The 24,293-nt window shown below is 44.0% G+C and overlaps 2 protein-coding genes across 2 annotated transcripts; both read left to right on the forward strand.

The window, feature by feature from the left end:
- The first annotated feature begins 12,244 nt into the window (after nt 1-12,244).
- On the forward strand, nt 12,245-13,220 carry LOC119658268 (leucine-rich repeat extensin-like protein 5). The gene is made up of 2 exons (XM_038065559.1): nt 12,245-12,351; nt 12,433-13,220. The coding sequence occupies exons 1-2, from the start codon at nt 12,333-12,335 to the stop codon at nt 13,125-13,127; spliced, it is 714 nt and encodes a 237-aa protein (XP_037921487.1). The 5' UTR covers nt 12,245-12,332; the 3' UTR covers nt 13,128-13,220.
- A 10,125-nt stretch (nt 13,221-23,345) lies between these two features.
- Nucleotides 23,346-24,067, forward strand: LOC119658269. The gene is made up of 2 exons (XM_038065560.1): nt 23,346-23,483; nt 23,563-24,067. Exons 1-2 carry the CDS (start codon nt 23,465-23,467, stop codon nt 23,964-23,966), a joined length of 423 nt encoding a protein of 140 aa, XP_037921488.1. The 5' UTR covers nt 23,346-23,464; the 3' UTR covers nt 23,967-24,067.
- The last annotated feature ends 226 nt before the right edge of the window (nt 24,068-24,293 follow it).

A 24,293-nucleotide genomic window follows, 5' to 3' on the forward strand; every position in this document is an offset into this window, starting at 1 on the left:
TGGGGAAATAACCCCTGGATTATTTTCAACAAGAGCATAGGGCACGTGATCTGCGGAGACGATCGGCCTTTGAATCGTCCTGTCACGATTTTATAGGCGCTACCCCACGGATTTATGTCCGCTTCCGAACAGAGCCCCTTAAAACATTCCCTCTTACTCCGCTGGATGGCGAGCTTCAGGTTCTTGCGAGCTTCCCTATAAGCATGCTCCTTTTGCCCCTGATCGATCCTACCTATTGCCCTCTGAGCCGTTCGTCTGACTCTGTGGCAAATCGATCGAAGATTGGCAAGTTCACTATTCCACCAATAATTGGGTCTTCTAGTGGGGAATGAACATCTCCTAGGCATCGACGCGTCACATGCTTTAGAGATGCTCTGTGTGACATGGAGAGCTCTATCCGTGGAGGTGCCTGCTTTGCTAGGCAAGTCTAGCCACACCTCCATGAATGTCTGCTCATCCATCGCTTTGGCAGACCATCCTGGTATTCCTCTGGATTTCGGCTTCCGGGGTGCGGGTCTCCTCCCTTGTGGCTCCATCCTTAGTTCAAAGGTGATTGCCTGGTGGTCGCTGTACGTGAAGTCCTCACTAACTTGCCAGGACATGTCACGTGCTAACGCAGGGCTGATAAAAGTCAGATCTACAATTGACCCAGTTCCCCCTTTCCGATAAGTGTTTATATCGCCTTCGTTGGCCAGAACCACATCCAACTGGGCGAATGCTTCTAATAAGCACCGCCCCCTTGCGTTAGTCTCTTTGCTGCCCCACTCGATAGCCCACGCATTAAAGTCACCGGCTATCACCTTTGGACTCCGTCCCTTTGCATCGTGAACAAGATCGTCTAACAGTTCTTCAAACTCGGGCAGTGTGAGGCTCGGTGGGGCGTAACAGCTATATATGAATATGCCGCTTATTTTTGCCCACACAAAGCCTCTAGCCGCCTGACCCATGCTATACTGTATGGCTTGACGACCGCACGCCCATATCGCCGCTCCACCAGTCGAATCTGTGACCCATACAGCACCGTCAAGATTTCTGTACGGTTCACTAATGATAGCAATCTCCATTGCGGATTCGTAAGTGGTCTGCGCAAGCAAATCCTGTGCGACCCTGCAATGATTAAGGTTTATTTGTATTAACCTCATTTTTTCACTGCAGTTAACGCCTTCCTAAATTCTGGGCATTTCCCACTTCCGGCAATATGCCGGTTATCCCGTCCCTCCTTTTCTTCGCACAAAATGCATTTGGGGTCTCTATTGCACTCCTTGGCAATATGTCCTTTTTCCCCACATCTTCGACATCGATCGGACCGATCGATGCCGCTAGTGCATGCCTTCGCGAAGTGTCCAAACATTAGGCATTTGAAGCACCTTTTTAAGGAGATCTGTTCCCTTAGTCGGCAAACAACCCATCCAATCCGAACCTTCCCCACGGCCAACAACTTCTGCGCTGACTCCACTGGCAGTCGCATTGTGGCCGTTTGAGTACCGCCATAAGCCTTTCTTAGGCTCACGATGGATTCTTCCCTGAAATCCTCCAACTTGAATTGTTCCTTCAAGGCAGTGCAGATCTCTTCTCTGGATGTTACCTCATCGAGATCCTTGCACTGAATATAGATCTCATGTTTTTGGGAACGAACCGCGACATTCTCCCCAAGTGAGTTTAAAACTTGGTTACGAAAGTCGTCAGTTTTACCCACGCTGGATTTTTTCAGCTCAAACATGAGATCACCTTTCTGGGTCCTCCGGATTTTGCTAACATTTCCGCCTAGGTCTTTTAGGTCGGGGTCAGATTTCACCTTCTTCAGTATCTCCGCATATGTTAGATGTCCTCTGCTGGAGATTACAATTGCCTCCGGGCGAATTCGCACCTTTGGTTTCTTATTTCTTTTTTTCTTCACGACCTTAGTCCAACCATCGTTCTTATTTTCTTTCGGTTTCGGTTCGCTAGCCGACTTTCCTACTTTTGGTACTTTGGGCCCTTCTGAACTTTTAGTTCCCTTTGCTGGACTGGTCAAGAACCCTTTTTTCCTTTTTGGGGCCTGTTGATTCGCCAAAGCTTCCCCCTCCTTGTCTCTCACTCTTTTACTTGAGCGAAGGTCGGCGACTTTGTGCGTGGGTGTCACTTGGGTCGCCTGTGACACTGTTGAGGCTGGGATGTCCGGCTTTTCCTTAGGCTTTCTTATTTCTTCCTGTGACCTATTATAAAGCACCCTGATGGCTCTCACCATGTTCTTAATGGCTTGGTGCACGTTGTGCTTGTCCTTGATGAATTCGGACAGCTCAACTATTTTAGTCCCAAGCTGCATAAAAGGTAGTTCTTCTGGGTCAGGGCTCTGTTCTCGGTGAGTCCTGGCCAGACTACTCCTTTTACTGACTCCTTCACCTTTTTCAGTTGCTGAGCTCCCATGAGCATTCTCTTTTGCCGGCTTTGATATTGGAGGAGATCGTAAAATTGATGAGCTTCTCCTGAATGGATCTATTTGCTGCTGCTGGAGTACCTCTTGATCAGATCCGATGGGTGTCGAAATCGCCTTTTTTGGCCAGCTATCTCCTTTTAGCCCATCATTCTTTGCCTTCGCAATTGGTGTTCTTGGCAGAGTTGTGCTTCGTTTGAACACCTCCTTCTCCAAATCTAAAACACTTGTAGTATTAGATGCAACGGTGGCCAAGTTGTCCACCACCGAAGCACTGCGGTCGAGGGATATCGACGGCCGGGAGCCCGCTTGCTCACTCCCAAAAGCCGCCGGTACTGGGGTTCCGAGCCCCTGCACCGTAACTTTACTCCTTCTCAATTCGTCCATGTTGGTTTTATTTTCTGGGTGTCCTTCCCATAGCCATTTTGGTCCACGCACCAGAGATGAGCAAACACTAGCCCATGCACAGTCAGAAAAGAAAAGTGCATGAACACATATTTACACATCAATAGGTATGCCCCTATCCGCCACCTGGGTTCGCGCCTGATGGGAGATCTGGCCACTCCTCTGTCTGTCCGTCTGTCTGTCTGTCTGTCTGTCTGTCTGTCTGTCCGTCACACGCATTTTTCTCGGAAACGGTTACAGCGATTGACACCAAATTTGGTAGAAAGGTGGGAACTGTGAACACTCACGCATACAGTGAGTTATATCCTTTTACGTTGAATTTAAGGGGGGGGTCCCCATACATGCAAAAGGGGGGTGTAATTTTTTTTTTCATCAAATATAGTCGTGTGGGGTATCAAATTAAAGGTCTCGGTTAGTACTTTTCGAAAACAGGCTTAGTTTTGACATTTGTTAGAAAGGTGGGGAGTGCGGGGGGTTGAAAGTGACCATTCCTTTACGGGGGCCATTCTCAGAAACTACCCAACCGAAAAATCTGAAAAAAATCAAGAGGCTGCCACTATATGGTGCCTAGGCTCCGAAATACCTTCCACACTGATATCTGCACAAATAAAGTTAATAATAGTATATTACTATAATTTTTAGTAATTCGCTGCAAAACCCGCCTTAAGTTCATGCTAGGACGACGAAATTTCGCAACAATATAGGGTGTAACATAGGGCATGATGTTACCAAGTTTGGTGGAAATCGCACTATTGCTAACAAAGTTATAATACGTCAAAGTTGTCGCTTCTTTGCAAATTCAAGGCTATAAATGTCAATATCATCCGAAAGTGGATATTCTCACATAATATTGTATATGCATATATTACATGCTACGTACAAAGAAATGCACAAAACCTTTCGTAACTGAAGCGTCCAGCTTCCGGTTTCCCGACTTGTTTTCTTTTTGTCGTAAATAGATACATAAACGAAAAAAAAATAAATGAACACTCAGTGGCCACTTTAGTCACGCTGCTCCCAACGCATAAGTTGGAGCGTCTGATGAGCTGCCTCTACCCTAGGCGACACCGCAATTATACAACGATTCATATACAGATTGTATCTTCCTGAACTCATAATTTGAAGTTTCAGGATGTGAATTTTTGTAATAATACCTTGGATCATCAGCGTCAAGAATCCTTTGGCCAGTTTGCATTCAATGTGGGTTCTCTTGCACCCTAGCTGTATGTAGGAATCAGAATCAATCGGGAACGCCATTTTCCCTTAACTTGAAATAATAGAAAAAATGTTTGACTATTTAAAATTCAGATTAAAATACTATCTAACCTATTTCGTCGTCAACAACATCCTATTATAATAGGAAGAAATGACTATTCAAATCACCTGTCTCCTATTACCTCCCATCTGTGTTGCCTCCGCTCCCAAATAAGCACAATGGTGGCGCTAGGTTTTTTCAAACTTATTTATAACGAACCCTCCGGTTTGGAATTGAGATTACAATGAGCGATAGGAATTGGAATCGTTGTCGGAATGCGCTAATTGCTGTCTTACAAGCTTAACGAAATTTCCGATAAGACGTTATCTGAATGTTTTACAACCGAAAGCGTTTTTCAATTTGCCGTACATTGGGGGAAAAGTCGACAAGAATCGATGAGCATTTCCAAGAAATTGTAGCGAAATCACTGTTCCGCAGTGATTACCGGGAAAAATAAGGCATGTGCACAGATTACTAGTGTTTTGGGGAAAGTGATGGGAATTTTGGAAAAATCCAAAACAACCTGGATGGTGCAAGGTGAGTTAGTAGACTTGACTGGTAAGAATTGTCAGCTTTTAACAGAACATGGTTGATGTGATAAGCCAGTCACAGCAAATAACGCCAACGTATCGACTTCAATTAATAAGATTCGTTTCTTTTCTGAAATAAGGAGCGAAAGGTCCTTGGACTCACTGCAATAATTTTAATGCCTCATAGCAGGAATAGTAACGCATCGGCATTGCATCAGGAAGATTCTTACCCTAAGGGACCAGCATATAGCGATTTTATACAGCCCGAATCGAGCCTTGGTCTCCCGGATGTATCGCCTCCAATTTATGTCTTGTAGATGCGCATTTTATTGCGTCTGTGCACTTTTCTCGATATCATTATGGGCAGGGCTACATAAAATGCTTTATGAGCAGTAGTAATCCGCCTTTGGATTTCGTGTTTTTCGTTTCCGTCCTTCGGCTCCTATAGACGAATTGGTTCACCTGTTCCAAATTAGGGTCCCCCATTGCGATGTTCTGAGTACTAGCAACCGCCTTTCGAGTTTAGGTCTTGTATTTCGTTTGGATTCATTGATCCTGAGCCCCACTTCACTCGCTGACTTGAACTGCTCAAACACTTTCTCCGCACGATTCTCGATCGGGCAAGGATATCCACATCGGCTGCGTATGCTACCAGTTGCGCGGGGTTTACCAGTAACGTACCTCTGGTATCAACAGAGACTACCCTCCTGACGACGTATTCGAGCACCAAGTTAAAGAGAGTGGGGGCGAGACCATACCCTCAAGTCCTGACACTATAGGAAAGCTTTGTGTCAGTTCATTTTGGATTTTTACCTGGCCCCCATTGTTGATCTTTGTGGCTTTCACTAGTGGGACTAGCTTGGGTGAGATTTTTAGCTCGATCATTATTCTGTACAGAGCATTTTTTTAGGGGAGGGTTGGTGAATGCCTTTAAGCACAGAGTGTTGGATTCTTGCAAGATTATGAAGTCGGACTAACAACTAAACACCATCGTCCGAAAGTTAGCCTGGAACTGTTTGTCACATTACTTTGGGCTAACTCCCGAACTCTCCCGCTTTACGGACCTTCAAATCAGGGAATTCCTTTCACCAATTCGTAGGGAGAGGAGGAAGGGAATTGTTAGTTCAAGGAACCCCCTCCCATTCGGCCTCCCCGCCGGTTGCAATGAGGAGAACCAGGACGTAATGCGTAACACGGCTCCACCTGTGAGCGCTCCTCAGCATCTCCTCGGCAATGCTGTCTGTAGAGAGGTATTTAAATAAAGCTGCTACCGAAACCCATCCCACTTTCCAAGGTGTGATGGACGTCATCCACAACTCTTTTGTAAAAACACATAATTAGGAGTTCGTGTCTTTCCAATCTTGTGCACGTAAAATTGAAAACTTCCTTGCCCACTTAGGAGTTGGGTAAGGAAATAGTCAGCCTCACCATGCTTCCCATTGAGCCACGCACCAAATTTGTCAATGAGCCGCGCAGTCCAGTATCTCTAGTATCATTTTGCCAAGAGAGTTGCCACTCATGTCGTGTACGTTGCCGTTCTTCCTGAGCGACCACCTCGTTGGCTTCTCCCTTGCGTTTGTATAGTTAAAGCTACCTTGTTATTCCCCGATGATATCTGTCTGTATATTCTCTCAGTCGTCGTTTGATAATATTCGTTAGCACCTTATAGCACGTGCACAGCAATGAGATCCACTTGACAAATTACACTTTTTCCTCCAGTCGTTAGGCATTTGTTCGGTTGTCCAGATTCTGCTGATTAGTTTGTAGATTCGACTGGTGAGCTCGGCTAGGAGATCATCGATTTTGGGAGCTTTATGTGATTTGAATTTAAACAATGCTGCCTCTACTTCGTACAAAGTCGGGGGTGAAGGTCATCCGGAATGACAGAGGTACGGAAATGTGTTGTCGTTGGATTCAAGAGGTTATGCAAATATTGAACCCATCTTGCTTTTTTTTGAGTCGTGTAGTTAATGATATTGGCACTCTGATCTCCACAGAAGCTGGTTCGCCGTTCGAAACCTATCCTCATCACTGTTTCACTGTACTAAACATTTTGTTGTTATTGAACTACTCATACATAGTATCTACATATGTATATCAAATATAGTGCAGCATTAGAATAGGACATGAACATTAAGTTGTCATGTATCAAATGCTCGAACTTTTAATTATTAATAATGCTACTTTTATCCTGTAAAGTGCGTTAACTAAATTTACGCCTCATTGTTGCCCGTCACTGGAGAGGTGGCTTAGCTCCATCAAGGTTTTTCTGAGAAGTCCACATTCCACCTCTACTGGACTTTACTGGAACATTTGAGTAAAACTTGCGGGCCAAGATTCGGCATGCAAGCATGCAGGTATCTCCAGCGTAGTTGAAGTCTTTGAGGTTCGCTGGACACGTCCTCTGGCCACGAACACATGAATATGAAGAAATAATATCAATTATCGGATACATTCTGGCGGACCTCACGTTTGACTACAAGTACCTCTGAAATTTTGCCTTTATGTAGCCTGTGAAATTTTGTGCTATCATAAGTAGTTTTGATTATCAAAGCGAGCTATCAGAAGCTCCAGATGCAGAAGATATTTGAGGCAGCCATTTCATATGCAGAGGGTAGAACTTCACCTGATGTTATACAAATGAGAGCCGTAGTCAAGTGTTACTTCATCCTCCTTATTCTGCTCGTCGAAGTGGATGATAAATCTACCATTAACTTCGTTGACCATCCAAGGTTTTACAAATATCTGCGTGTTTTCAAGTGATGTGATTATGCAGTAACGAAATTATTGTTTATGCTTCCTTGACCAACGCAAGCAATGAAAAAGCGCCTTTTGTCACGGCACACGCTACACTCCACTTCCTCAGCTCTGTCAGCCGCTCCAATTCGTGGCAGCGCTAAGGGGCTTCGTTTCTTTAAGGACACCAATTCATTTCTAAGTTTCAGCAATCAGCCAGATTTTATGGTGACCTCCAGGACGTAAACGATAACCTGACTCACGGAAGAGTAAATACAATTTTCGTCGTCCAGTCATGAAGGTGATGCTCTCCCTGTCGAAAGGATTTGATTCGATTGTAAGATTCGAAAGCAGACGGTGTTGAATATATGCGATCAAGCGCCTATGCTCCTGCTACCAGACACATACGTAACCGGGAAAGCAGGAAACCATGAACTGATGATCTATATTGGAATGTAGTACATATGATTAGATGTACGTTACTGGCTAGTCTAAATCGAACTGACCTTGTGGCAGACTCTGTGCTCGGAGTATGCGCAATGATGAGCGATGCGAGCTTCAGAAAGCCAAAAACCTTGACCATTGCATTACAGCCCCCAAGGCCATATTTTCCAACCATATTTCCAAGTGAGGTCTAATCATAGCCAACCCTAGCGTTCAGATTGACTACCTCGATTGCAATGTCACCTTTCAGAAGTTTTCCTCAGCCAGATTACTCGTCACCAATCGCTTCCCTTTCTAGTTGACGCTAAGTAGCGAATATTTTGAGTGAATTCTTTACTCCAATTTTAGAACAGGGGTTTGAGAATATACGATGCCCTGGTTGCGGTAAGAGGCGAACAAAAGGCATGAAATATGTGGGCTAGCAACTTGACATTTATCAAACTTTAATACTATCAAAACATGAACCGCACCTGGTTTAAGAACTGATCTGACGCCGAAGTCCTTTGGCAATTATAACAACGAGAACAGGTTCCTCTTGTCGCACTATGCTTTTCCACTCTGGAAAGCCAAGTGATAGCAGACTCAAATCTAATGTCGGATTGTTACTGATGGCTACCATAAGGCCCGCTTTCCTGACCTGGGAACCGCTTTCTGTTTAGGGTAAGGAGCATCACAGTTATACAGTCCTCTGCACTAACGGAGATTTTTGGTATAGTGCAGAAAGGTTAATTCTATCCGCAATTAAACTCAATTTACAAAAAGCTTCCTAAGGGTGGCAAAGTGTTCCTGATAAATGACCAGAAAACAAAAGGGACTCTAAAAACACTTCCCTGGGCAAGTGATGGAGAAAGACGGTTTTGGCTACTGTATCGATGATGGTGTTACTTCATGCATTTTTGTAGCCTAGCCATTGATAGGTTCGAGCGTAGAGCTTGCCATAGAATCAGTTGAGTTTCAACTGGCCGATACCGCACTAGCAATCATATTGACCACTATCTAATCAGCAGTAAATTTAGGAGTTGTTTTATGGATGTACGTAACCAGAGAGAGGCTCTGGCACGGCCTAGAAAGGGTTTTCGCAGGGTTAGAGGGTTGCGACTACTCAAGTTCAACATTGACCAGTTATATAATGAATTCAGCTTACACTCATCACTGGAAGAGCTATGTTGCTGATCGGACGGCAGGTACCTTCGGTAACCTGCTCGACATTATTGATGAACATTGGGGTGCCATTCGAAATGCTTTTTTTTCGAGTGCTATGCTAATCGACGTCATAAGATCAAGCTGATTGCCGAATCATGGAGGCGGATCGATAATAAGAGGAGATTCAAGGCTTTATTGACCATGTAAAATCCCAGAAAGTTTAACGTTGTGGGCAATATGACAAAAGGGAATTTATTGTTGAGCTGCTCAAGGGAGCGGAAGCCTGCGCAAATATGCTATGATAAATTATTTCAGAACTGCGGATGAAATGGCTAGTCACAGTAGCATGCGGACACGAACTGAGCATCCAGAAAGAAGAGAAATCATCTCTGCCATGAATCCACTCAAACGGAGTAAAGCGATTGGGTTTGACGGTCCCCCCACAAGGCTGTTGATCGTTGCTCCTGTCTGATGTCTCCACAGATCTGCTGTTTCCATTTATAAGTAAATTCTAGGAATCTGAAGTTTTTGATAATTGCTAAGATTCCATAGAAGTGCGACAAGTGAAAGGGTGTTTGTATGGTTCTTGCCGTTGCAATGATAACTGCTAAAGGAAGCCTGGAACGCATCAAAGATTGCGATTAATTCACCTCTTTTTGAGGAGCAGACAATACCTGCATTTTATCACCATTAGGCATTTCATCTTCAAGTAGTGGAACTTCTGGCAAGCTGTTGAAAATATCAGTCGGCCTGTAGAAAAGGTAAATGTCCCACTGCTCACCTACAACCGGATTACAAGAACAGAGGATGTTTAACTTTGAATGACAAAGCTCCTCCCCCAGTGAAAAGATTCATATTATTACACAAGAGGAGGCTGAGAACGATGTCGAACTCTTTTGGGTCGAGTTTTCCGCTTTATTGTATATGCCCAGGAGACTGCTAGTAAATCTACTCCGGATCCCCAAGTATCAATGTGATTAGCAGTGGAAGCTTAGTTTACATTATAGCAATACAATATGCCAATAAAGAAGCGGTCAAAGCCATAGGCCTTCCATAACGGTCACTAAAACCGTCCTGGCCATAGTATGTTCAAGCAACGTGCCATCAAAAGTAATCCCGAGGTCGTAAGTCACTATCTCAGTAGAGTATGGGCTTCCCGGCTTAATAGTAATTACGGTTAGTAAGAGTGGCATTTACCTCAGTTGTAGCCTAAAACGGGCGGGCCCCGGATGATGTACTGAGTTATTTTTCCAACTTTATGACATCCTGGTTTGCCTAGCTCTTTGAGCTATTAACCTTATTTAATAAGCGCAAAGTCCTATTATTATGTTAGTACTTTTGCGAATAACTGGACTTCGCCTTATCATGCAAAGGCTTTATGCCTGGTCTGTAAGGGACTCTATTTCTCATGAATATTCAAAAACTTCCTGTGGTAGTCTACGCTCTTCTAATATAGGTTCACCACGTTGCTAGAATGAATAGTAGATGACATCTTCCTAGGTCAATGATAGGGTTTTGCGCTTAGTGTTAAACCCCACTTATCTGCCTCTCGTTTCCTTTACAACTAACCACAGAAGTAATACCTATTTCAAAAAATACTAATCGAGAGTCTCCATTTGTACCTCATATGGTTGCTTAATTACCGTAGCGAAACACGCAGACCCTTTCTATCGAACAAGGTCATGGAGGGCTAACACATAGACTCAAGAGTTAGGTGGCACTCGAAAAAGTTTCGACGAAAGGTTTTTGGAGAGAATGGATGCAAACATGAAAAGTCCCAGACGGGAGTTCTCGCCGTTTGAAGGATCTAGCAGAAAATATCTATTGCTATCTACTTACTTGGTATTCATCTAAATCTAAATAGCCTATCTGGCTGTCAGATACTATCGGAAAGATATTGGAGAGGGTGATATACAACAGGCTGCTTCCGTTCGTCGAGCTAGCGGGTGGGCTATCGGAGCGGCAGTATGGGTTTCGTAGAGCGCGGCCCACGGTTGATGCCATTGCAACATTCGCGAATCTGGCCCGGGAGGTATCGGCCGCTGATAAGTTCTGCGCGGTAGTAACACTGGATGTCAGGAATGCCTTTAACTCAGCCAACTGGGGTTGGATTAAGGGCATCCTGGCTAAACTCGTTGTTTCTGGTTACTTAGCGCGGATAATCGAGAGTTACCTTTCGGAGAGACTTCTTTGGTACGAGACGGACGATGGATTCAAGGAATAGTTTGTGACAGCGGGTGTTCCCCAAGGCTCCGTACTGGGGCCTCTGCTATGGAACGTAATGTATGACGGAGTGCTCGGCGTTCGCGTGCCAAGGAAGGCAACATGGATTGTTTTTGCAGACGACTTAGCAGTGGCGGTAGTTGCGAAAGACCACCAGGACGTGGAACTGTATGCAAGTGAAACCACTCATGCTATTGAAGCATGGCTCCAAATAGTGGAATTGGACCTGGCGGAAGACAGGGCGGAGGCGATTCTGGTTGGTTGTTATCCAGTGCATCGCTTCGGACTGTCCGAAATTTGCGAATGAAAGAAGGAGGTTAAAGGATGCCCTCAGTTATCGGACCCCATAATTTCGTGGAGGAGATGCTGAGGTCCGCAGCAAACTGGAGTGTGATAAGCGGAACAGTAACTGCGATACAGGAGAAACTGAAGGAACTGGAACGAGCTCAAAAAGCGCTACGGGCACGTGACTTACTTGCGCTGGTGTAAACCAGAGCAATCCCCGTGAAGCAATACTTCGCGGTGGTCCCGCGAGAGTGTGGGCGCAGAAGTGGGGTGAGAATCCCACACACTGCCACAACCGGGCGCAGTAGCGTCTTTTTAAGATTTCCATCACCACCCAAAAAAAAAATCCTTACGGCTTCCCTAGACGCCCTCACACTTCCTCGCAACAGTACACCATTCTGTAAATGTGCTCGAGGTCATGGATGGTTCTTGAGAACTCTTTTCGCCACCATTAAGAACCCTCTATTTGAAGCAGGAAGGATCGCTTGCCTTAAAGATCCATTTCCAAAAAGTACCCTCCATGTCTGCGAAATATCCAGCTGAAGAACCCTCTCGTTGCACCAAAAAGGCTGGAGGTAAACTATTCTAAAAACCAAGGGCCAAGAAACAGAACAATTCCAAAATATAATTCCTTTGTCGGATTGGCAAGTGTTGTAGCAGAATTTGTATCCATTTGTAAAAGTCTTATCTCTTTTCATACGAAATGAAATTTTCTTGATTGGAAGTCTATCACAATAACATCAAAAGGGGAGCCTTTAAGATAATAAAGAGGGAATTGAGAGGTGGCAATGAGTTTTATCACCTGATTGGAAAGCGGTTATGGGTGCGAGGGACCAGTATAAATATTGCACTCACGAGATCCCAAAGTCAGTGAAAGTTTTAGTTCGAAAGCAATATCATGGTTGGTAAAATATTGAGTAAGCCAATCGTTCCTATTTTGCTTAATAAAGCATTTATTTAAATAACTTATTTCCTAAATATCTTACTTTTGCTTTTAGTTATCTTTGTTGCTTTCGAAGTTTGCTCAGTTCAAAATGCTGTTGCGGCGAAAGAATGTAAAGGGGGGGATAAGTGGGCGAACGAGGGAAATCCCATTTATTATTACAACTGCTTAGTCGACGGGGTTCAAGTTCAACTGAAATGTCCTCCAGGACAATATTTTAATAACGTGGCCGGGGCATGTGTTACAGGAAACCCGGCAAATGCTTCTGGAACTGTTACTACTCAACCTACAAAACCTTCCGGGAATGAAACTAATTCCGCCGGTTCCCCTGAATCTACCAACTCCACCAGTTTACCTGAAGACGGCCCACCTACTGCTCCTATTGTACCACCTACTGCACCAGTCAGCTCTGGATCAGAAACTGAATCTGCAAACAAAACTGCGGGCTCACCGGAAACGGATCCATCACCTACTTCACCAAATGACTCCGGATCAGAATCTGGTTCAGTAGATAAACCTCCTGAATCCTCAAATTCAACCAACGGAGGGCCACCTACTCCTCCCAATGCACCACCTACTCCACCAAGTGGTTCTGGAGCTGAATCTGGATCAGCAACTAAACCCCCCGGGCCACTCACTCCTTCTACTGCACTACCAACTCCATCAACCGGATCTGAATCAGGATCAGGATCGGGATCAGCGGTGCCGACTCCCGCAACGCAGCGTCCCACCCCTCCGCATGAAACGTGACTTATAGCAATCCTTAATAATGATGGTTCTAACCTTAAAATGACAGATTGTTCATTGTAAAACTCGCTATTAAACTTATTATTACTAATTTCAGATCTTTATTTCCTTTTGTCTCTCCCCTTAAATGAGTCTAGTATCATGGCCGATAAATTACTTTCTTAGCTTAATTTTTGCTTTTCTTAACTTTTGAACGGTATGGCAGACAAGGCGGTTGAGCGTTAGCCACGCGATTTCGTGGCCCCGGGTTCGAAACCCGGTGGCGATAGTTCATGATTTGAAGAGAAGATTTGGGTTAGTTTTAAGTAAAACAACCAATTAATTCAATATCTTTCTGCCTACTCGTCCACCTTTGTCTGCCTGCATCTTTGTCTGCCTCTCTATCTGTGTGTATTTCTTGAATATCGCTTGTGTTGACAGTCCATACTCCTTGGGAGTCAAGCATTTGATAATTTACCGTCTTTACTCGTAAGGGTCTTTTCAAGAATAGTTCAAGCTGATAATAATGGGCTTTTTTTGTGGGGTATAATCATAAACTGAATATTAGGAATCAAACTGTATCAATAATAGATTTGTCTACTGCTACAATGTCGACGTCATTGACCTCGCAGATGAGTGAAACTTGGCATGAGAGTTTTGTCGTAAATCACATTTTCGAATGATGGACCCAGTAACGATCCTTGAGGAACTCTACCAATTAACAAATATTCAAATGCGCCTACATCAGTATTATAGAGGAGCTGACTGTCCGCCAAATAGTCCTAGATAATTTGGAGAATATACGTGGGTACATCGAACTGACGGCACGATAGTTGAGTGAGTGGCGCGTTAGCCTCTCGTTCTCGTTGTTCCCGGTTTGAATCCTGGTCGTCATGGAAGCAGCACGCGAATAATACACCAGGTAATTTAGCATTTTTGCCAGCAGGAGCAATAGATGTTTATTCCAATGATTCCTGAAGGTTAGTATTAAAAGAATGTAAGATACACCATCCAGCCCAGATGCTGCTGTGTTATCCTGAAGCTAATTTCCTTCTTAAGGATCGTCTGGCGGAGCTTCTTCCCTTTTCTCTCGTCGTCCCTAGAGACACAATGTCACTGAACATTTGTACGTACAAGCAGAGTTGAATTCAACTGCTTGGTTCGAAACGACCTTATTGTTCCTGGATATACCATACTCCTGCACTCCATTACACTCAACAGTGTGATTGTCACCGTCAGGGTTTAATAATTCATCAGCTGATTTGCCTCATCAATACACAAGCCTTGCGAAAATTAAAGGTACTTCCGATATAAACAAGCACAATGTTCAGCGAGGAACACGTTTCTTGCAATATCTATTTACCAACTCGTTACATCATGGGTGAAACTCTTCTGCAATGATAACAGGAAATCGTAAGCTTCCATCTAACACGAATGGAAACAACAATCACTCATATTCCACCCTTCTTGCGCATGGTGGAGCCTAGCAACTATGGACGTGAACCTTAGTATTGTTTGGTTCTTACAAATTCATTCCCAGGCGTTGAAGTTATTTCTTCAACTAGGTGTCCCTCAGTGGTCCGAATTGGGCACCCTCGACTCACTCCGCCTCTCTGTATAGCTTGGTAATAATTCTCACGTCTACATCAAGCTCTTGACTGTGTAACTGACCCATGAGGACATGTATAGCCTCACAGTGGCTGCAGCTTAATTGATGAAAGCTCACTTGCTCTTTGCCTTTTACATCTTTATTACAAAGCAAGGGTCTGATCAAATCCTCTATCATTGTAGAGTATGCTTTTGGGATCTTCTTCTTAGTTTCTTGTTAGTTATTTGCGTCACATCGTCCTTATAGAACTCCAAATATAATGCAGATACCTGAAGATACTTGAAGACACTCTCGAATTCTATAAAGGAACCACCCGATCTTGCCTTTGCCAGCTACCAACAATTTATTTGGTCATACAGCAGCCCAAGATTGACTTCACATAACAGCGCTTTTTAAGGATCAAGTTACCGGTTCTAATAGTTCAGTCTCCTTTTGCCCTGTGTCCTGCCACCAAATATACTTTGACCTTCCAAACAATCTAAATGCAATAGAATCATCCATGATATTAGTGGTAATCGCGAGTAGGCGGGAGTTCTTTGATCTGACTTGTTTCTTTCGCCTCAAAATTGCTTGTTTTTGATTCCATTTTCTAGGACCTCATTTGCGATTAAGTTTCAAATATCGTACTGCCACGATGTTGCCTCTTAGGAGCATTTACTCTTTTCTGGCGTTGGAAGCTTTGGTTCAATATCTTCCATCATTTGTTTGCGACAGTCTTGTATTCACTGTACATTGGGGTGCTGAACTCAATTTGCTCATGTCTGTTTCAAGAGTCCTTTAGATTTCGAACCACTATTTTACTATCACCCAAGTTGCAGGACTCCTAACTTATGTACTTTGTTCTTATTACTCTTCTGTGTTTACCTCCACTCTCGATGCTTCTTCAATTCCTTTTCTAGATATAAACTGTTCTAAGTCGCTCCACTTATTCCTTCCCTAGTAGAATCCGCCATTAATAAACTTGAACCAATATTTGACCTAGTGCCAATGGACTTATTCCCATTTCTCCCTCTGCCATCAATTACCACATGGTTACCCACAATTTAACTAGCCGATCCTGCAGGGTACCTTTTAATGGTACCTCATCTCGCCTCAGGTGTTCCTCAGGGCTCTATTCTAGGTCCTCTATTGTTTATCTTTTTAATAACGGCCTCCCTCATCTCATAGTGCTGGTGTTTGTTGTGGGCGATTAAAAGGCAACGCTTCGGATAGGGAGTGAAGACACGGGTACGACCTTTGGTTATCTGAGACGTTGAGATTGGTTTGTGGAATGGGCGTTGGGTCCCAAATTTAATAGGGACAATCTCCGCGATCCAACTGTCGTTCAATAGTGAAAGAATTTTCCATATTACACCCACCTATTCCTTAATTTTGACGAGCACTGAGCCACCACCGGGAATATCTTTGTCTCCGGTGCGGATGAAGCTGTCGGTCATGCCCCAAAAGGACGTTACAAGGCCTGGCTAATTATGGAAAGTTGAATGCGGAGGGATCAAGGTAATGAGCTGAGAGCTTTGTTGTTGGGTCCGACCGGCGGTGAACCCGACACTCTGGACACTGATTAGCATGAAAATGTACAAGAAGCATAGCAAAGCATGCGCTCTGAAAAAGGAACTCCACAAATATGTTAGTGAAGAAACAGAGGCTCCTGCAAATAGGAACGATTTCGCCACTATATAAAGCAAAACGAACGAGTTTCCAATTATTGTTTATTTAGTCTTTCTACATTTCGTAATAAGCTTGAGCCTGATACTGACAGTCACTTATTAAAATTTTCTCAGTTGTGCATCGAAGATGGAACCTGAGGCCAGCTCTGGAGCGTACTAGCGGCAACCTTTCACTTTATATCCTACATGACTGTATTCGTTGAAAAAAAGTGTGCACACTCTTGTCCAATATATGGGGACTCCTTTAAACTCACCGGCACAGTTCCCACTTTTCCATCGAATTTCAAATCTATAGAAGTGTCCATTTCGGTGAAGGTAACTCACCAAGTCTCACATCTTTGGGCCCTCAAGAAGGAAAGCAAGGGGACAAACGCAAGGAGGCGAAGTTTATTCAAAACGTTTGTTCCTTTTCCAATAGGTGTCATTGACTATACTAACCAACGAAACTGATTTAAACACCTAACGCAAAGGGTGGTATGCTTCAATTGAGGTCAGCTTTTCGTTGTCAAGTTAGCAAGTACTTTACGTAGAGCGACCGCCAGACAATCACTTTCGAACTACGGAGGGAGCCACAGGGTATGAGATACGCACATCCAAAGCCAAAATCTAAAGCAACGTCAGGATGGTCGATGACTAAATGTTCATGGAGATGTAACTAAGCCTGGCTAATATGCAAGTACCTTCACGGCTTCGCCAAAGCATGAGGCGCATCTATGCCTAGAAGATGCCCATTTCTCAGTAGAAGACCTAGCTACTGGGGGAATAATGAATTGGGCAGCCACCGATCGACTTGTCACCGAGCCAGATGAACAGCTCAGCGGGCGGTAGGCATAATCGATCGAGGGCAAAAACCGGATGCCTGTAAGGAAACCGGCAAAAACTTCAAATTGGCCATCCAGCGAAGCAAAAGGGAATCTTTTCAAAACCACTGTTTGAAGGCAGGCTTAAGCCCGTGGAGGGCGGTCGTTACAGAGTGGTTCAGATGCATTGCACTTCCCTATTTTTAAATATTACCAATAACCCCACGTTCGAGTGTGATAGCCACCAGAGTGCTGCTGTAGAAAGATGAATTATATTTTCAATTCCAAACCAACCGTCAAATATTTACCATCACTCGTACGCGAAGCTCAGTTATAAGCAATATTTGCAACAACCCTGCTAAACCTAAGAGGGACATGGTATACTCCTAAGTTGCTTACAGCCAGTGTGGCGAGTTCAATCTTACTCTATGAAACCCTAGTTTGGCGAAAGGCATTGCAGTCTACAGAAGAACAGCCATTAGGGTGTGCTCTGCCTTTAGGACTGTCTTAGATGATAAACCATTCGTCATGTCGAGAGTCATGTGGATTGGCATCTTGGCAGATAAGATAACGAACATGTGCAATGAGAAATCTTTCTCTGCTTTATCGCTATCGCAGACGGATGGGAAAGTGATCTGTAAATAGAAGACAAAAGGTGGAGGCACAGCCCATCAAGGAGCAGTTGGAAAGACGTAACGGAGAGATTTCTCTTCTTCTTTCTCATCAGCTTTTGTCCCGTTCACAAGTGGGGTCGATTCGTCATGATCGGTTTCACCAATTTGTTTTATAAAAAGCCTAACCCGGGTGCAATCGCGATGCTTTGAAATCCCCATTTAGTGTGCCAAGCGACCGTTGTTTCGGTCGGTCTTTTAGTTGTTTACATTGGCTTCGATGGTCGGACCAATCTTCGCCAGTGAATTCTCGTTAGCGCGAATTACCTGACCATACCATCGAAGACGCCTCTCTCGCAATTTTTCCACAATCGATCGCAGATATCCTCATTTCGGATGTGATCAAAACGTGTCACGCGTAAATGCAACGCAACATTTTCGTCTCCTTTTTCGCAAGACGCCGTTAATTGTCTTTTATAGTCGGCCAACATTCAGAACCATAAAGGACGCTAGGGTGGACGGCTAAATTTTCAATTTGAGACGTTCGTTGATCCGTTAATCACAAAGAATACCAGTTGCATGTGGAAAACCACTTCATCCAGGTTACGCTTCTGCGTCAAGCAATTTCCCAATGCAATTCTCCATTGGCTAATAGAATTGACTCGAAATACTTAAACGGCTCAGTTCTAGGCCAAGTCGCTGCCATTGACAGTGATTGTGCCTTTTTCCTGGGGATCGTTGAGATTAATTATAGTCTTACCCAGTTTCTCACGAGGTACGGAGGATATCGCTAGTACCTATAAAACTGGATGCCTTATTCGGTTGTCGAAACTGCTATGGAGTCCCAGAGGAGCCAGAGCACGTATTTTTCTACTGTTAAGGGTTTGTGGTAGAAATGAAAAACCTAGAGCAGACTCCATGATATGTACTGGTACCAGAAAATGCTGAAGGATTGACACATGATCACATTTTTTCAGGACAAACTGCGAACCAAAGAGGAGACGAGAAAAGTGGGGTTAAAAATGCCACGTAGAGAACAAAGGTGACAAAGCTAGAGGAATCTGACCCTGCCTTGTGATAAAATACTTGATGGTGATACCACGGAGCATGGGGAAGCCGAGAGTGGTTTTAGTGGGTATAAATCCTACATTTTCGCGTGTCGAGACAGTGTCTTTTGAAGGTTTTCACTTCCTCAAGAGAAAAGAAAGGGCAGAGATAACTTTACCGCTTTTGGCGTGACGACTCTCCATATTGCCCGAGATGTGGTTTGAATCAGGAGGATTGGGACACACAGTTTTTAACTGTCCGTGATTTACCGCATAGAGGGAGGATGTGGAAAGTGCGCCGGCGTTCACGTTAAGGAAAGTGGAACTTCGAAGAAAGATAATAAGTACCAATAAAGGCCGCAGTTTGTAACTGATACTGCCCCGTGATGAAAAGCCGAAAAACAGTCCGTGCAGTCCACCGGCTTGAAAACCATAAGTCGCCAGAAACCCATGGAATTACAACCGAATTGGTTAAATATGGAGGCGGTCAACTACCCAAAGTGATTCATCTACTGACAGCGAATCAATGCCTGACGACTGGCAAAAAAGCATTATTTGTCTCATACATAAAAAGGAAGATGTCATGTACTGCAGCAATTGTAGAGATATCACTTGCTGAGTACAATCTATAAGATATTCTCCGCTATTTTGCTAGGTCGGATAGCTCCATACACTCAGAACATCATTGGTCCACACCAAAGAGGCTTCATTCTTCTCTGCAGCAAGCGATGGAAAAACTTTTGGAATATGGACATCATCGACTTTAAAGCCGCCTATGACAGCATAACCAGGTTTAAACTGTACACGGCCATGAGAGAATTCGGTATCCCGACGAAATTAATAAAACTTACTAGGCAAACCCTGGCCACTATGCGAGGCCAGAGAAAAGCAGCAGGATCACTCTCAAGACCAACAACATCAACAACGGTCTAAGACAAGGGGATACCCTATCATGCGTCCTAGTTAACCCGGCCCTGGGGAAAGTGGTTCGTGATGCTGACGTAAATGCGAGAGGCTCCATTATCTTCAAGTCCACCCAACTACTGACCTACGATATTGATTGGCGATATTCATATTATGGGATGAACAACCCGAGATTTACAGTCTATCTTCATCCAGCTCGAACAGATGGGGCGAGATTTCGGGCTGCACATTTATGAAGGCAAAAAACCAAAAAAACCAAAGCATGAACCACATCGACTCGCACTGGTCAAACGGGAAGAAAAAAAGATAGACTACAACTTTGAGACCGTTGATAATTTCTCCTATCTAGGGTCGAAAATCACAACTAATAACAGCTACGACGATGAAATCGGTGCACGGTTCTTGGCAGCCAACAGAGCCTATTTCAACTTACAAAACCTATTTCACTCGAAAGATCCCACCATAGGGTCAAAGCTCTTACTGTACAAGACAATGATCTTGCCAGTCCTCATGTATTCCACGCAGACTTGGGTTCTTAGCAGAAAAACTGCGAACTCTTAGCCGAGAGAAGAGTCCTCCTTCCTCCGAAGAAGTTTTGGCCCCCTACATGAGGATGGATGATTCCGGAGCCTACATAACATAATGACAAAATCTATGAGCGATACCACGATCGTCTCGTTGTGAATAAAATCCGGCTCAATAGGTTACGCTCGGCGGGTCACTTAATCCGTGTGAATGAGGTTACGGTGGGTGGGTTACTTAATCCGTATGGATGAGGATGATCCAGCCCGGAAAGTCTATAATGGCAGTATCTATGGTAGAAAAAGAAGACGAGGCAGAACCTGCCTGAGATGAAGCGATGGCGTAGGTCAGGACGCCAGACAGCTTTTAGGGATATCGAATTGGTGGATCTCGGCGCAAAACCGGGATGTCTGGAGTTCCTTATTAAGGCAGGCCTAGGCCGGATACCGGTTTTGCGCCGGATACCGGTTGTTATATCGAGTGAGTGTTCTACTTAACCCTGTAGCAGTCAGTTAACTTTGGAGGAGTCGATCACTTCGGTAGAAAAGAAAGGTAATGAACAATTATAATTCCAGATAAGTGTCTCTAAGTAATTAGCACCGCTACACTGCAATTTTGTCAGCTTTGCTGCCAGTGGATAGGAAGAGGCTCGGCTTGATGCAGGTTAACTTGACAAACCTTTTAATTTTGTAAACATATGTAGCCACCATTAACTGAAAAGTCGGCTGCGTCCAGTGTGAATCTCACCGGGATTACCAGTTTGTCCTTCTGTCGCCGCACTTTGTGATGTAGCAATATCCATGACCTCAAGAAGCTTCGCAGTGCTATCCGTTGTCGTTTTCTGGATGCCTTCCCAGGTCCACTGTGTCCGAGCTGGTTCCACATACAGGAATTAGACCAGTTGGGTACACATTCCACATTCCTGGGAGAAGTCGAAGAGGAGTTTCTGACAGGCAAGACTGTAATCCCTTCTCCTTTGCGACTGAAGTTTCGTTTTGCTGAGCTTTCCTCTCCCGTTTTTTTTTTTTTTGGAAATGTTAGGTAATAATGTTAGGTAAGACATAGTCAGGTTTCCAGTATCCCTCATTAAGGGAGTTGTAGTACTCTCCTTTCTGGCTGACCGCGCCGTAGACACTGGGTGCAGATTTTCCACTGAAATGGAAATCTGGCTTTCACAGATTTGTCCGTGGGAAGCATGAATTTGGTGAAACCGCCAGAATCCGTACCTTGAGCGCAATCTAATTTTTCTCAGCCGCGGGTGAATTCAAACTCTGTGACTTCTTACCATTTGTAGAGATACAATTCATTGCTTCCGTGTTCATGTGTTTTTGGACCCCATTAGTGTAGTAGTGAGCGCCCCCACCACAGCGAGGTGGTGTCCAAGTGGAGGTCTTTTCTGCTAGTGATTTACCATTCCGTTAGTGATTGACCATTCGTAACTTTCTTGGTTTTGGGCAGATGATTTTCTGACTGCATGTTGTTTCCTTTTGCCCTTCTTTGCCTTCTTTTTTTGGGGTCTGGAGACTATCTGGATAGAGTTCCCTTAAGAGGCTCCTTTCTCTTTCCACTTTCCCCCCAGTTTGCTTTGCTGTGGACTGTCTGCGATCCTTGTAGTGCTTACAGTGTTGTCAGCCGGAAGCATGAATGTTTTTGTTTTCCGTGTGTCTTCTGCTACTCTCCATGTTTGCCTGTAGAACGAAATGCGATCCAGTAGTTCTTCCAGTTCCATCAGCCGATTTTTCACGCCTTTTCTGATATTCTTCAAGAATTACGTTGTTGACTGCATGCGTTTCACCACTGTGGTCCATTTCCTGATAAGCCTTTCGTTTCGGCTCTAGTAAGGACAATTGACTGCGTTTACGCTCGGTTGGTGTCTGAATCCACCTGCTCAGATTTATTGATTTTGTCCAGCCTTTTCTTTGGAACAGGAACTTTGGGGATATTTTAGTTGCCGTCCCTAGCTTCACTTTGCAATGCCTCGTCCTTAATTAGGTGTCCCAGGGTACCGTCCGATGTTTTAGTCCTCGCTGTCTCCTTTATTAGGCAATGCAATGAGCGACGCATTTTTGTGCTGCGTTCAAACGCAGTCAGATCTTCGCTCTTCCCTGCTGTTTTGTCATTTTTTTTTTACTTTTTTTTTTGTCTTTTTTTTCATGGGAATTTTGTCAGCACATTGTGTGCAAGGGCGCGGACCACAACAGTTAGGAGCGGGTGTACCCGTGGGAACATTGCCCCTGCCCCAGTTTTCTGGGACCTGACCTACGCTTAGCTGATCCCGGAATTCACGACCGAATTAGCACTCGATCGTGGCAACGCAGTCTACTAACACCTGTTCAATGCACATTACCCGACCTGGGTCCAGAAGGAACTGGCACACGTCGAAACTTCCACCTTCACAGAGCTAGGGTCACATCACCCCATCGACGTCGGCAGAGAGCTACTGACGACGTCGTGGGCTCCCCGCACATTTAAGGTGTGCACAAATGACAGGCCTGACGGGTTGAGAGAAAAGAGTTTATGTTGGAAACGGAGAAAGCTTTGTTTAGTCGCCAGTTTCCCATTAGGTACTGCATGATGCCAAGGACTCGGGTTAAGTCTGCATTGCTTTGCTTACTTACTTGCTCTACCAAGAGTTCTTCGACCCTTATCTTCAATAGATATGCCTGTGTCTTCCCAGCTTTTTCCCAGTAAAACACGAGACGTGATCAATCAATTTAAATAGATCTTTATCTTTTTGAAAAACTAAAAAATTACGGCTTTCATTTGTTTGTGTTAGTAGTCCCCCACCATTTTGATAAACCTCATACCTCTGTTCTTCTTGTCAATGATAAATCTGAATTAAATTCCTAATATGCCAATACATTACTTCTCGGCAAGATTGATAGTGTCACTAGCAGAGCCACGACGATGGTAAAATCTCCAATTCTAGATAATCTTATCTATTTTCTAAGGAAAATGTCTTTTCATAATTCCAGTTCTATCAAACAGAATGTTGCTATAATTTCTATACTAAAAATTACGATTATAGCAAATGAATTTCTTTTAAGATAGAAGGAATTGCAAATTGACAGAGGGTATTATCGCCTGGATGGATCACATGCAGGGGTGTGCAGAAGGTGAGTATAAATAACGAATAAACGGACCCCAAGAGTCAGTGAAAGTTTCATTTCGGACGTAGCATCATGGCGGCTAGAGGATTATGTAAGTCAACATCTTTGAATATTTTGTGCCCTGGAAAACACAGTCTGATAATCGTTTTTCTGTATTCGTTCGATTTTAGTGATCACCGTCGCTTTAGTAGTTTCTTTAGTGCAAATCAATGTCGATGGTAAACCATGCGAACATGGTCAATTATGGGCCGTTGAATCGAATCCATTATATTACTACAATTGCTTGGCCGATGGAGTTCAAGTTCAGCTAAAATGTCCTCGAGGAGAATATTTTAATAACGACAAAAAGGCTTGTGTTCCAGGAACAGCACCCTATCCTCAAACTACGACTGTTAAGCCTGATACGGTTCCTGGAATTCCTGACATTCCTGAAGCAGGAATTGGAGATGCACCTACAATGGAAGGAGGATCTGGAACAGGAAGTGAATCTGCAGTTGGAGGTGGATCTGCAGTAGGAGGTGGATCTGGATTAGGAATTGGAACAGAGCCTCCAACGCCCCCATCGGTCCCATGATGAAAACAAAGGGTCTTTGTGAACATAGATGGATGTAATTTAAATCAAATTCCATTCCATGATCGTCTCATCGGTCTTAAATGTAATTCTCTGCAGACAAACTAATTTTGGTTTCATTTATTATTTAGATCTTCCCATGTGGATAGTTGGAATGAAGCCTTATCAGCTTGCAATTAACCGATAATGTCCGTGAGAAATTAAATACAGGAAAATGCTTGATGAGAAAAGGAAAGAAAAAGAAGAATGGAAAGGCTCAATCCGTAGCTAAATTCTCGGAGTCAGTAATTCTCTAGGTCCTTCTGCCATGTGTCCATTGTTATTCAGTTC

This window comes from Hermetia illucens, chromosome 5 (assembly GCF_905115235.1).
Source record: "Hermetia illucens chromosome 5, iHerIll2.2.curated.20191125, whole genome shotgun sequence".
NCBI classification, from domain to species: Eukaryota; Metazoa; Arthropoda; class Insecta; order Diptera; family Stratiomyidae; genus Hermetia; species Hermetia illucens.